Raw genomic sequence first — 13,238 nt, forward strand, 5'->3', positions numbered from 1 at the left:
CCTTTCAAAGGACTTCCTCCCTCCTGCGCCTCGGCTCTCCTCGTCACTTCCGTGCCGCAATGCGTCCTGGGAGCTCTTCCTCGGCGCTCCCATGATGCACTTTGCAGTCACGTGGGCGGCCGACCACTGTTCTCATTTCTTGAATCACAGGCCTACGCCCACTGGAATCAGGAAGAAGGGAAGACATTTCCCCACAACGGACTCGGCAATCCACAACAAAGATGGCGCCGCACATCAGAAATTATATAAAGTAAGATTTTATTCTTGCAAACTCATTATTTCACCATTCTAACCAGGATTAGCGGATGTATCGATGTGTAAGGGTGATTGTTAGGGGGAGATTGAAAAAAAAAAACGATTCTGTGCCCGGAACTCCGCTTTAAAGCATAGAATGCAAGTTGTAAACTCTCATTGATTAATTGTACCTATAGGCTTATAATAAGACTTACCTATAGGTACTGTAAACATCTCCTAAACGTGCACTGCTTAGGAGATATTTACTGTATATGCAGCCGGTGATGTCATTGGTGCATTCGCCCTGAAGAAATTGCCACCCGTGCCATTCCTTCAGCCCTGTGCTGTGACCGGCAGCTCCTGTTCACCGGAGTCCGCGGACCCGGAAGGAAGAAAAGAGAAGATAGATGCATCCTCCAGCGCTGACAACACATCGATGGAATGCTTCGTTTGCAGGTGAGTTTCACATATTGTGCTAGTTTGCAATGCCTACTAGCACATCATGCCTTTTTTTTTGCAGGTCAGAAAAAAAAAACAAGAACAACAGTTTTAGTTCCGCTTTAAAGAGGCTGTAACCCCCCCCCCCCCCAAAAAAAAATCCTGTAAGACAAAGGCATAATGAGATAGTATGCATTGCATACTAACTCATTATGATATACTTACCTTAGAACAAAGCCCCTGCAGTGCCGCCCACGGCCATCCTGCTTCCTGGTTTGTGTCCTCCGGCCATCTGATTGCCCATGTGCGCGGGACCCACTGTTCACGGCTCAGGGCTCAGAAGGAACGGCACGGGTGGCCGTTCCTTTAGAGCGCATGTGCCGATGACATCATCCGCTGCATTAAAAGTAAATAAAAGTAAGTAAAATGTAAATGTAAGTAAACAGTGCAAGTTTAGGAGATATTTATAGTACCTATAGGTAAGCCCTATTAAAGGACTACCTATAGGTACAAGTTATAAGAGAGGGTTTATAATCTCTTTAAGATGAAAAAGGTTAGGGCTTTACAACCACTTTAACTTTAACCAATGGGTGTCCAACCTTTCGGCTTCTCTGTGCCGCATTGCCTGCGGTTCTGGGCCGCAGGTTGGACATGCCTGCTTTAAACTTTCTATTAAATGGAAATGCACTATTTTATAATACAGTACACTACGCAGATGTTTCACATCTGTGCATGGTGGTGCTTTACAATGCAAGTGTGTTGTGCCACACTGCCAAGGTCATGTGCTATTAAAAATGAATGACACCGCACTGCTGCATTATGGTAAAGTGGGCATTTTACTGCGCATTACTTCAGCCCCTTGACTGAACTAGAATTTAGCCATTGCAACATGGAAGGATTCGCAGTTAGGCTTTATAATGTTTATACAGTTACATGTTCACAATACTTTTTTTTTCCTTCCTTTAGTTTTAATAAATGAGTTCCCACTACAAGATTATTTTTGTAACCTACAGCCTTCCATATATTTTAGCTTAGATAAGTAAATCCTGTGTGGCAATAATGTTGAGTCTTTTAGTAAGTTCCTCGGTTATGTACATAAATATATATATATATATATATATTAGTGATAATGTAGGAGACATCCTGGAAAAAAACCAATGGGATCCTTTTGTGAAAATGCTAGCTGTCTGGCTGTCTCTGTCTGTAGTACTTGGTGATTCACTGACCTGGGACAGATATGCACCACATGCAAACCTACCAGGATCTTACTTTCTGTTTGACAGCCAAGGTGTTGGTTTGTAAACATAATCCCTTTCACTGTAAATGCTTGACACAGTGAAACGATGTAATCCTTTTGTTTACTTAGTTTCAATCATACAGCTGTAGATCACAGACTTGTTTCATGTACTGCTCATAAACCCATTTATCTTTAACCACTTGCCAACCAGTCTCTGTACATACACTGCAGCAGGTTCCTGCCAAACTACGTACCCATATGTCGCTTCTCAGGAGCGCTCCTGGTGGCGGTGCGCGCGTACCGATTCGCCAGAAGGGAAGCTGATCTGCGGGGCCGGTGGCCGCGATTGCTGCGGGGCACCCACGATCGCTTCCTGTGGAGACAGAATGGCGGTCTGTCGATGTAAACACGGCAGACCATTGTTCTGTCAGCAATGAACACAGGGCTCCTGTGTCCCTCTTATTTAGGTACACAGGTCCCTATGTTCATTCCATAAGTCTATCCCCCATACAGTTAGAGAGCACCCCCCTAGGGACACATTCAACCCTTTGATCGTCCCTGGTGTTAACCCCTTCCCTGCCAGTGTCATTCATACAGTAGCAGTGCATTTTTTTAGCACTGATTACTGTAGTAATATCACTGGTCCCCCCAAATGTGTAGAAAATGTCAGTTAGGTGTCCGATCTATCCTCCGCAATATCACAGTCCCGCTAAAAAAAAAATCGCTGATCGCCACCATTACTAGTAAAAAAATAAATAAAGGAATAAAAATTGCATAAATCTCTCCCCAAGTTTGTAGACGAGATAACTTTCGCACAAACCAATCAATATACTCTCATTAGGATTTTTTTTTACAAAAAACGTAGCAGAATACAAATTGGCCTAAAATGATGAAAACATTTGATTTTTCATATTTTTTTTTTATTGGGAATAATATATAGGAGAAAGTGAAATATATTGTTTTATTTTTTTTCAGAATTGTCGCTCTTTTTTTTGTTTATAGCGCCAAAAATAAAAATCACAGAGCTGATCAAATGCCACCAAAAGAAAGCTCTATTTGTGGGAAAAACAGGGCATTAAATTTATTTGGGTACATCGTCGTACGACCGCGCAATTGTCAGTTAAAGTAACGCAGTGCTGAATCGCAAAAAATGGCCTGGTCATTAAGAGGGAAAATCTTCCGGTCCAGAAGTGGTTAACAAACATGTTATACTTACCTCCTCTATGCAGTTGGTTTTGCACAGATTGGCCCAGATCCTCCTCTTCTCGGGTCCCTGGCTGGAGCTCCTGGCCCCTCCCTCCTGTCAAGTATCCCCACAGCCAGCAACTTGCTGTGGGGGCGCCCGAGCCAAATTTTTTTTTTTTACTGTGTTATGCAAGCATTTTGACTGAGCGGCATTATGAAGACTTGTACAATATACAGAGTTGTAAAAGTAGAAGATATCATGTCCCCTCCCCATGTCCCTCCCATCCAAAAGTCTTCTGGATACTCTAGTGATGTCAATGGGCCTGCCTCCTTCTCTCTGATGGTAGCGTGTGGATGTTTACTGCAGCACAAAATTACATTAATATAATAAGTGATGGTCTGTGCTGCAGCACTGTGGATTTATGATAGTCTGTGGTCACAAAAAGGGAGTTGGAGGAGTTTGGTCATCATTCAATTCAATAGACTGGAGACATCTAGTGGTGGAAAACAATAACTGCAGGGGACAGCTTTGGATTAAAAGTTAGTATTGCAGTTAAAGGTTTTTTAACATATTCTGAGCAATAGATCTTTTTAACTAGACTTCTGCTTTAAGTTGTTTATATTTAAAGAGATTGTAAAGTCTAAAGGTTTTTCTACTAAATGCATTATATGCATTAAGGTGAAAACCTTCTTTGTTGCAGCTGCCCCCAGAGCCCCCCTCCCCCTTTTTCTTACCTGAGCCCATCTGTTCCAGCGATGTGCACGAGCCCAGCGGCTCCAGACGCTGTCTCTGTCCTCACTGGATAGATTGATAGCAGCCGGAGCTATTGGCTCCTGCTGCTGTCAATTAAATCCAGCGACACTGGAGCAGGGGGCGGGGCCAAGTCCTGGTGATGTGTCAATGGACTCGGGAGCGAGCCCACACTGGTGCCCCTGTGGAAAGTTGCTCCCTGTAGGGGCACCCGATGAAGGGGAGAAGCGCTGATGGGGCACCCCAAAAGAAGAGGTTCAGGTCTGCTCTGTGCAAAACCCTTGCACAGAGCAGGTAAGTATACCATGTTTGTTATTTTTACTTAAAAAAACAAATCTGAATCTTTACAACCCCTTTAACTGGCTTCCAAGCATCTTTCTGAAATACTAATAATGGTACATTGCACAACAGTCAAGTTTAATATGTTAAAATACTTGAGAGTTTTTTCTTTCCTAAACATTTCCATTTATTTACTCCTAGGTCTGTCCATAACCAAGAAGACACACACATGTAAGTAGCAATGGCAAACCCATGGGATGAAGGCAGAACTTTGGGTGGATGGGTGGCTGTACACAACTGCTATGATTTTTAAAAATAAGAATTAACTTAGGTGTATGCCAATTGTGGGTTATAGCAGTTTGATTGGAGTTCAGCTTGGCAATGGGAATTCACTTTGTTTTGGTCTGTGTATTTTTTAACATCTACTGGTCTATATATCTGTATTAAAAGATCTTCAACCATCAGTTCCATATAGTTACACTGACAATGATCTCTTATGTGCTCCATTTTCGTCTGCTAAATATATTATTGAAAGTGTTTTGTTGTTTATGATCAATTAGGAAAAAAAATACCTGTTTATTTTACTAGAAATCTAATAAGCCAATACCTGCCTGTGTATAAGGCGGGGATACAAAGATGAGTAATTGAGAGATGATGAGGCAAGGTCTGTGTTCTTTGCATTCCATCAGAAATAAAGTAGGCAGGGCTGACACTACCTGCTTTGGAATTCAGAGTTTAAATTCCACTCTGTTTCCATGTCAAAGAAGAAGATAGGAGCATGCTATATTTTTGGCACATCAACAGTTGCCTTTTAGACAGGTTTTTTTCAGCATGTGTGAAGAAATAAAACACGAAGACAAAAAGTAATGTCCATGTATTGCTGAGAAGCGTTTGTTTTGCCTTAACATACAATTTACCCAGAAATTATGTATATGAATTAGAGGTGATGATAATTTTGCTACCGAAACCAAAAGTTTAGCATGCACTTGGCCGAATATGTATTTTTATATATATAGTTGTATTATATTTGACTTTTTAACTAATATGATAAATTTAAATTAATACAAATATTTTGCCAGCCATTATTGGCACCATTACCACAAGGAAAGCTCAAGAAAAATGCATCCCTTTAAATTCTATGTATGTCTTCACACTGGTCTGTTGCTCTTCCGTTGTGCTGTTAATAATCTTGCTTGCTGCATTTTTGGTGAATTAAAAAAACAGTAAAATCATGGTTGAGGCAAAATCGCGTGCATCTTCGGTGCCCTTATCAGCACCTTTTTCTCTATCAGCAAAATGCCAAAAACACAATTTTCAACCAAAATGTTTTAAAATGAACAACAGATTGCAAAAGATAGTAGGACAAACCCCAAACAATTCTTCAAATATATCAATAGTAAAAGGTCAGGTGTGAGCATGTAGACCCTTTACAAAATAATCAGGAGTGGGTGACTGGGGACATAGAGAAGGCAAATGTATTAAATACTTTCTTCAGCTCTGTATATACAAAGGAGCATGGAGGATCTTCATGACCATAATGAGGACGGTATTGACACAGCCCCAAATGATCCACAATGGCTCAAAAAGTGATATGGTCCAGAAATATTTAGACAGAATAAGGGTGGATAAAGCGCCAGGACCAGATGGCATTCACCCACGCATCCTAAAAGAATTGAGCTCTGTAATTTCAAAGCCTTTGTTTCTAAATTTTAGGGACTCGTTAAGGACTGGAATAGTATCGCTGGATTGGCGTAGGGCCAATGTGGTGCCTATATTGAAAAAGGGATCAAAGTAACTATAGACCCGTTAGTTTAGTTTCTATAGTTGGGAAGCTACTGCAGAGTTAATTAAAAGACCACATAGATGAGTTCTTGCTGGAAAAAAAAATATTTTAAGCAAGCAAGTTATCAAATAAAACCTAATTTCTTTTGTATGAGGAGGTAAGTAAAACCTTGGAGGGGTGGCTGTGGATGTGGTATACTTGGATTTTGCAAAAGCATTTGACAGAGTTCCCCACACACAGCTAATGTGTAAGGTAAAGTCTACTGGCTTGGAAAAATCAGTTTGTAAATGGATAGAAAACTGGCTGAAAGACAGTATTCAGAGTAGTGGTTAAATATTTATACTCTGAATGGTCTAAGGTCATCAGTGATGTACCCCAAGGTTCAGTGTTTGGACCCTTGCTTCTTAATATCTTTATAAATGATATAGGTTCTGGGATTAAAAGTACCATTTTGGTGTTTGCAGGTGACACCAAGCTTTGCAGTGGAATAACTTCCTTACAGGATGTCTCCAATTTACAAGCTGACCTCAATGTACTGTTAATTTGGGCAACTATGTGGCAAATGAGGTTTAATGTTGACAAATGTAAAGTTATGCACTTGGGGGCTAAGAATATGCATGCATCATATATACTAGGGGGAGTACAACTGGCAGAATCTATTCCATAAGCTTAATAATAGCATGCAATGCCAAGCTGCGGTTTCCAAAGCAAGTAAAGTCCTTTCTTGTATTAGGAGAGGCATGGACTCCAAAGAGAGAGATATCATTTTGCCCCTATACAAATCATTAGTAAGAGCTCATCTGGAATATGCAGTTCAGTTTTAGGCACCAGTTCTCAAAAAGGATATCGGGGAACTGGAGAAAGTGCAGAGAAGGGCAACCAAACTGATAAGAGGCATGGAGGAGCTCAGCTATGAGGAAAGATTAGAGGAACTGAATTTATTCTTTCTTGAGAAGAGGAGATTAAGGGGGATATGATCAACATGTATAAATACATAAGGGGTCCATATGGTAAACTTGGTGTTGAGTTGTTCACTTTAAGGTCATCACAGAGGGGGCACTCTTTATGTCTAGAGGAAAATAAATTTTATCACCAAATACGGAAAGGTTTCTTCACAGTAAGAGCTGTGAAAATGTGGAATAGATTCCCATAAGAGGTTATTCTGGCCAGCTTAGTAGATTACTTTTAAAAAGGCCTGGCTTCTTTCCTAAATGTACATATTATAAGTGGATACTAACATTTATAGGTAAAGTTAATCCAGGAAATATCTGATTGCCTCTTGGAGGATCAGGAAGAATTTTTTTTACCCTGCTATAGCAAATTAGATTATGCTTTGCTGGGGGGGGTTTTGCCTCCCTCTGGATCAACTTTGGGTAAGGGATTGTGTATATAGGATTGTATGATTTTTTTTTTTGTTTTTTGTTTTTTATTAGTTGAACTAGATAGACTTGTGTCTTTTTTCAACCTGACTAACTATGTAACTGTGGGGTCAATTCACTAAGAGTTAAATAACAGCTAATAAAATGTGGTAAAATACAGCACGCAATAACATTTGTGCAAGTGTTCAATTCACCAAGAATTCTGAGTTAAATACCGAATGCACTGCCTCACCCCAAAAAACCTTGTCCCCATGTTGAAGGGGACAAGGGCCTCATCCCCACAACTGGGGCTGGTGGTTGTGCGGGTCTGCGGGCAGTGGGCTTATCGGAATCTGTAAGCCCCCTTTAACAAGGGGGCCCCCAGAATCCGAGCAACCCTCCTATGTAAATGAGTATGGTACCCCTACCCATTCACCAAAAAAAGTGTCATAAAGTAATAAAAACACAGAGACAGTTTTTGACAATTCCTTTATTAACCACTTGATGATTCCCAGCTTCAGATTTACTGCGGCAGGCAGCCGCTCCTGGGCAAACCGACGTAGCACTACGTCGCTTTCTCTCAGGAGGCTAGGGGACAAATGCATGCCACCGGCGGGCGCTCCTGCCCCCTCTCGTCAGCCGGGGAGCCAGTGCATGTGTCAGGCGTCTCCGATTGCCACCGACACCGGCGATCTCCCCCTGCTGATAAAAACAGCCGTCCATCCTTCCCCCTGCAATGATCACAGAGATCATGTGATCCTGCTATATAAGATCGCATGTCTCTGTGATCATCTCACAAGCCCAACCCCCCCACAGTTAGAATCACTTCCCAAGGCTTACATTTAACCCCTTGATCAGCAATAGTATTAACCCCTTCCCTGCCAATGGCATTATTACAGTAACAGTACCCCCAAAAGTGTCAAAAATGTCAGTTAGGGGTCCAATCAAAATACGCTTATTGTGATTTTTTTTACCAAAAATATGTATCAGAAAACAAATTGGCCTAAAATGTTAAAAAATTTAGATTTTTACTTTTTTTTTTTTTTGGGAATGTTATATAGCAGAATGTGAAAAATATTTTTTTTTTTTCAAAATTGTCGCTTCTTTTTGTTTATAGCGCAAAAAATAAAAATTTCACCCGTGATCAAATACCACCAAAAGAAAGCTCTATTTGTGGGAAAAAAAGGACGTAAATTTTATATGGGTACAGCGTCGCACAACCGTGCAATTGTCCGTTAAAGTACCGCAGTGCCGAATCGCAAAATTGGTCCTCGTCATTAAGCAGGAAAATCTTCCGGTCTTAAAATGGTTAAAAAATAAGAAAACAGTGTCCCCGATGTAAATCCATTATCAATCACGCTGCACCTTGAAAAAAAAAAGTTCATATATCGGTAAAGGGCGATGCCACCTGGCTCGTAACATGGTGGCACCACCCCCTTGTGAAGTCACGGCCCCCCCTGCCCCAAAATACCCACCCCCATATGTTGAGGGCATGTGGCCTGGTATGGTTCAGGAGTGGGTGCTCGCTCCTCCCCACTCTTTCTTGACCTGCCGGGCTGCATGCTCGGATAAGGGTCTTGAATGGATTTTGGGGTGGACCCCACGCCATTTCTTTTTTTACATTTTGGGGTGGGGTTTCCCTTAAAATCCATACCAGACCCTTATGGTCCATTTGTAAATTGGACTTAAGAGTTTTTTTTAACGATATTTAACGCCAAATTTAGTTTTTTGCGCTAAATACCACATAATCTTTATTTTTAAAATTATTTATAATGAAGTGGACTTAATCTACTGAATGCGATAATTTATGCAAGTGAGTTATGTGACTGCATTATCGTATGCGGTAAACGTTAGTGAATTGACCCCCTTTATGAGATGTATTCCGACATATGAGAATTTTCGTAACTTTAGTAACCTATTGGTTTTCGATATGAGACTAGCATGCAAAATAAAATGGATAACCATTCATCCGATATTCTTATCGTGTGTGCAAGGCTTTACCCGTTGCTTATTTATAACCCTCCTTAAAAGTCTATCTAAAGCCAAAACTTTTTTTGTGTTTTGGTTAGAGTGGGGTAAGGTTTAATTGTTGTCTGTGTCCATGCTTGGACGAATCACCCTCATCATTCTTCCGAATGACCATTGCTATTGGGACGGAAAGGAAAATCCAAGGTTTTGAATAGAGGGGAAATATTCCAGGATGCTTGTGCCAATTGTCTAAGAGGGGTTGCCCTTGCTTTAGATAGATATTATCTTACTTCCAGAAGTGTCTGCAGGACAGGAAGTTAAAATATATCTCCTCACTAGGGCACAGATGGCAGAAAAAGAGACAGAAGTTTTATTTATTATCTACTCCAGCCTTTTTCAACCAGGGTGCCCAGGCACCCTGGGTTGCCTTGAGGTTTCTTCAGGGATGCCTTGGCAAAATGCCTAAAAGTTGCCCAAAAATGTATAAAATCCAGCAGGTTGATCAAGCCTGCCTTTTAGTTACACAAAGCCACAGATTTTTATTGTGCACCACTTTAACCTTTCAGCCACCAGCGTCCTAGCAACCAGTGACGTCATCAGTGTTTATAAGAAGGGTGTTGATCGCATGCACAGCATCCTTGATTGACCCTCCTCTGCCCTCTCCATCAGCACTGGGGTGACATTAGCTGAGTGATGGAGAGAAACTGAGGGAGAGGAGAAACATTGGAATACTAGTCAGTACCAGTGTGCAAAAGTGTAATTGCTTTGGAAGAACAAATCACTTCTAATGTTGGGTGTCCTACGTGTGTTGAAACTGCCGCATTATGTAAAACTATAAGAATAATTTTTTACATTTTAGAATGGGGTGCCTCAAGACTGTCCATCATTTTAAAGGGTGCTTTGAGATTGTTCATAATTTTAAAGGGTGCCTTGACTGAAAATAGTTTGAGAAATACTGATTTACTCAATAAAAAAAAAAAATAATAATGTTTTTGCTTTAGATTACCTTTGATACAAAGTGCAACGGTCCCTATGGAAAACCCTCTACTGTACTGTTATTTTTAGCAACATTTATGCTATGGTTAATATGCTATTTTCAAAATCTTTTTAATCATCTTTACATTTTTTAGTCTCTGCTGCTAGATTAACAGTAATCTGCACATGTGACCTAAAATATAGGTTTTATAAGATTTGTAAAGATTTGTAAAGGTCTATACACTGTGAGCATACTTGGTCTAGTTCCAATAGTGGGGACATTTACAACGGATTTGTTTCAATTTTTTTTAGATAGAGGTTTGAAAATTGAAAATGAAAATAGCAATGTCGTTTTTTATCGATAAAACACCTTTTTTGCAAAACAGATATGAAAATCTCCTTCTTGGTTGAGTCTATAGAACAGGCCAGTTTGAGTTGCTCGTCACACTTCATTAGACCCTGAACAAAGAGTATAAAAGGGTCATTTCAGTACGACGCAGTTATTTTACTTCATATTCATTTTTTTTTCATGAAAATATTAAATTTCCACTTTTAAATATTGTAGAAGTGTGGAATTAGTATTTTCACATGAAATTGAGCTTTAACTATTGACAGCCTAATAAAACTTGCTACTTTAAATAGACATTATAAACATTTTATAATTCCCATCGGACACCAGGTAGTGATAACCTGTTTCATTATCTTTCTGAATTGACCTAATTTATTTCCAACAACTCCTTTTTACATACCATTTGCTCTTCCTGCTATGGAGGAGAAGTTAATAAAGGCTTTGCCTATACATCTTCACTATATGATCCATTTACATTTTTAAGTGTTTAGTCACCTAGTTGGAATCTTTATAAAGCAGCGAATGTGCCATTTACCAAACATGCACAGGTAATTCATTTCTTATAATGTAAAGGAGATCTTCCCTCCTCTCCTATCACTCAAGAACATGGCGGTGCGGGGCCCAAGTGGTGACAGAAGAGAAGAGGATCTCAGCAGAACAATGCTGGATCCACTAGGAGTACCTGATCTGTGAAGAAGCCATAACCTGGTAAGCAAGGGATTAAGTTCCGCCTGAAAACACATGCAACAATAATATTTATCTGCAGTGACTATTTGGTGAATGATGCATTCACTTTTTGTCTATTTATATTAAACTGTAAAGCTCAATTAAAATATGTTACATTTTAAGTGCCACATCTCTAACTAAGGCTACGTTCACATGTAGGCATTTTGGGGCGTTTTGGGGGCGTTTTTCTGCTCTAGGATCAGCTCTCAAAACGCCCAACAAGACAAAACCTATTGATTTCAATGGCCCCTGTTCACATCTGAGCGTTTTGACACCGTGAGCAAAACGCCCAACGCTCAAAAAAGTACTTGAGCTTCTTTTTGGGCAGATTACAGGCATTTTCCATTGGTCTCCAGTCAATCTAAAAACGCCTGCACAAAAAACGCCTGTAAAAACGCCTGTAAAACGCCTGCAAAAACGCCCATAAAAACGCCTGAAAAAACGCCCATGAAAACGCCTGTAATAGCAACGCCAGGATGTGAACGGAGCCTTAGAATTAGCAGAAAAATTACACTATGATGTTGGCGTGGGACTTTTGAGGCACATCATTCATTTTTAATGTTAAAAAAACATTTTATTAATTTATGTTTGTATTTAAAAATACAAATATAGACTCCTATTACATAACAACATTTTCAAAAACAACATCAAGAGATACACAATATAGAAACAAAGATCTCACATTAGTAAGATAATTAGTTCACATGTACTGGTCTTTGTGGCTTAACGCGTTTCTTGAACATTGTCCTCTTCGTCATGAGCCACTGATGCATAATTTATATACAATGCAATCTTATTTCTATGGCGAGAAATTAGGGCTGCTGATTTGTCATAATACGCTGATACACAGTTATTCCAAACTATAAATAGATTGTCAGGTCTCTTTCTCTTATGAAGGTTGGCTGTAAATTATGATTATCCAAATAAGTAATAGAAAATATAGCAGGGGGCTTTTAAGCCTTAAACATAAAGTCCCATATAAGGGATCTCTGATAGGGCAAATATTGTCACGTACCTTGTCCTGAAGCGGAAATACTGAGAGGGCTCTCCTTGCGGCTGAGTGCTTGGTAACCCTGAAGGTGGTAACAGGAAGCACAAAGCCCAAAGTAGCAGGGATTGATCCGTGAACAATCCGAGGTCAGAGCTTGGAGCGAGACAAGAGGAATCCAAGATCAAGCCGGGTTGACAACAGGTGATCAGAAGCAGCAGCAAACACAGGAACAGGAAGCAGGAAGCTGAAGACCAGTCAGCAATCTTCATGTGCCACAGACATCCTTTTAAAGGCCAGAAGGTGCTGGGATTGGACATCCATTTTGCGCGCCAGTGCCCTGACGTCTTTGCCCTAGCGAACGTGCGTTTGCAATATGTTTGCGCGTAGCCATGTTGAGAATTGGCTAATGTGCCAGGTCTGTGAGCGACTATTCTCCAGCTAGTTCCCTAACAGATACATAGCCTGCAATATAGCATTGTTCAATCTTGATAGTCCACTATTGGGTCTACAGTTATGGTATATATATATGTATGAAGTCTGCAGCAGCCTCTCCAGAAAGGTCTGAAAGAACAAAAAAGGAAATGTTCCCAGCCTGGAGAGAGAGAGGGGCAAAAGAGAAGAGGATCTCATCAGATCAAGGCTGGATCTGCTGGGTGGATGAGCACTTGATCTGTGCAGAACCCGAAACCTGGTAAGCAGGGAATTAAGATCTGCCTTGAAACACATGCACCAAGAATATTTACCTGCAGTGAATATTTGGTGAATGATGCATTCACTTTTTGTCTATGTATATTAGACTGTACATAAACATTAGTATAATTTTTTTTTTTTTTTGGACATTCCTCTGTGGGCTGCATTCACAAAGCGGAATCTTACCGCATCTGAGCATGCGGTAAGATACCGCACAACGATTTTCAAAATGTTTTTGGGCATTCACTAAAAGGCGCTACTAAAATATTGTATG

The 13,238-nt window shown here is 40.3% G+C and overlaps 1 protein-coding gene across 1 annotated transcript in view; it reads left to right on the forward strand.

The window, feature by feature from the left end:
• Positions 1–13,238, forward strand: part of LOC309554105 (nuclear receptor ROR-alpha A-like) — a gene marked incomplete at its 5' end in the record, with an annotated part of 701,167 nt that overhangs the window by 423,081 nt on the left and 264,848 nt on the right. The window contains 1 exon segment of the mRNA XM_082255651.1: positions 4,326–4,355. Coding sequence (XP_082111777.1) covers positions 4,326–4,355 — 30 coding nt within the window.

The sequence above is a fragment of the Pelophylax lessonae genome (genome assembly GCF_965119305.1).
Source record: "Pelophylax lessonae genome assembly, chromosome: 4".
NCBI classification, from domain to species: Eukaryota; Metazoa; Chordata; class Amphibia; order Anura; family Ranidae; genus Pelophylax; species Pelophylax lessonae.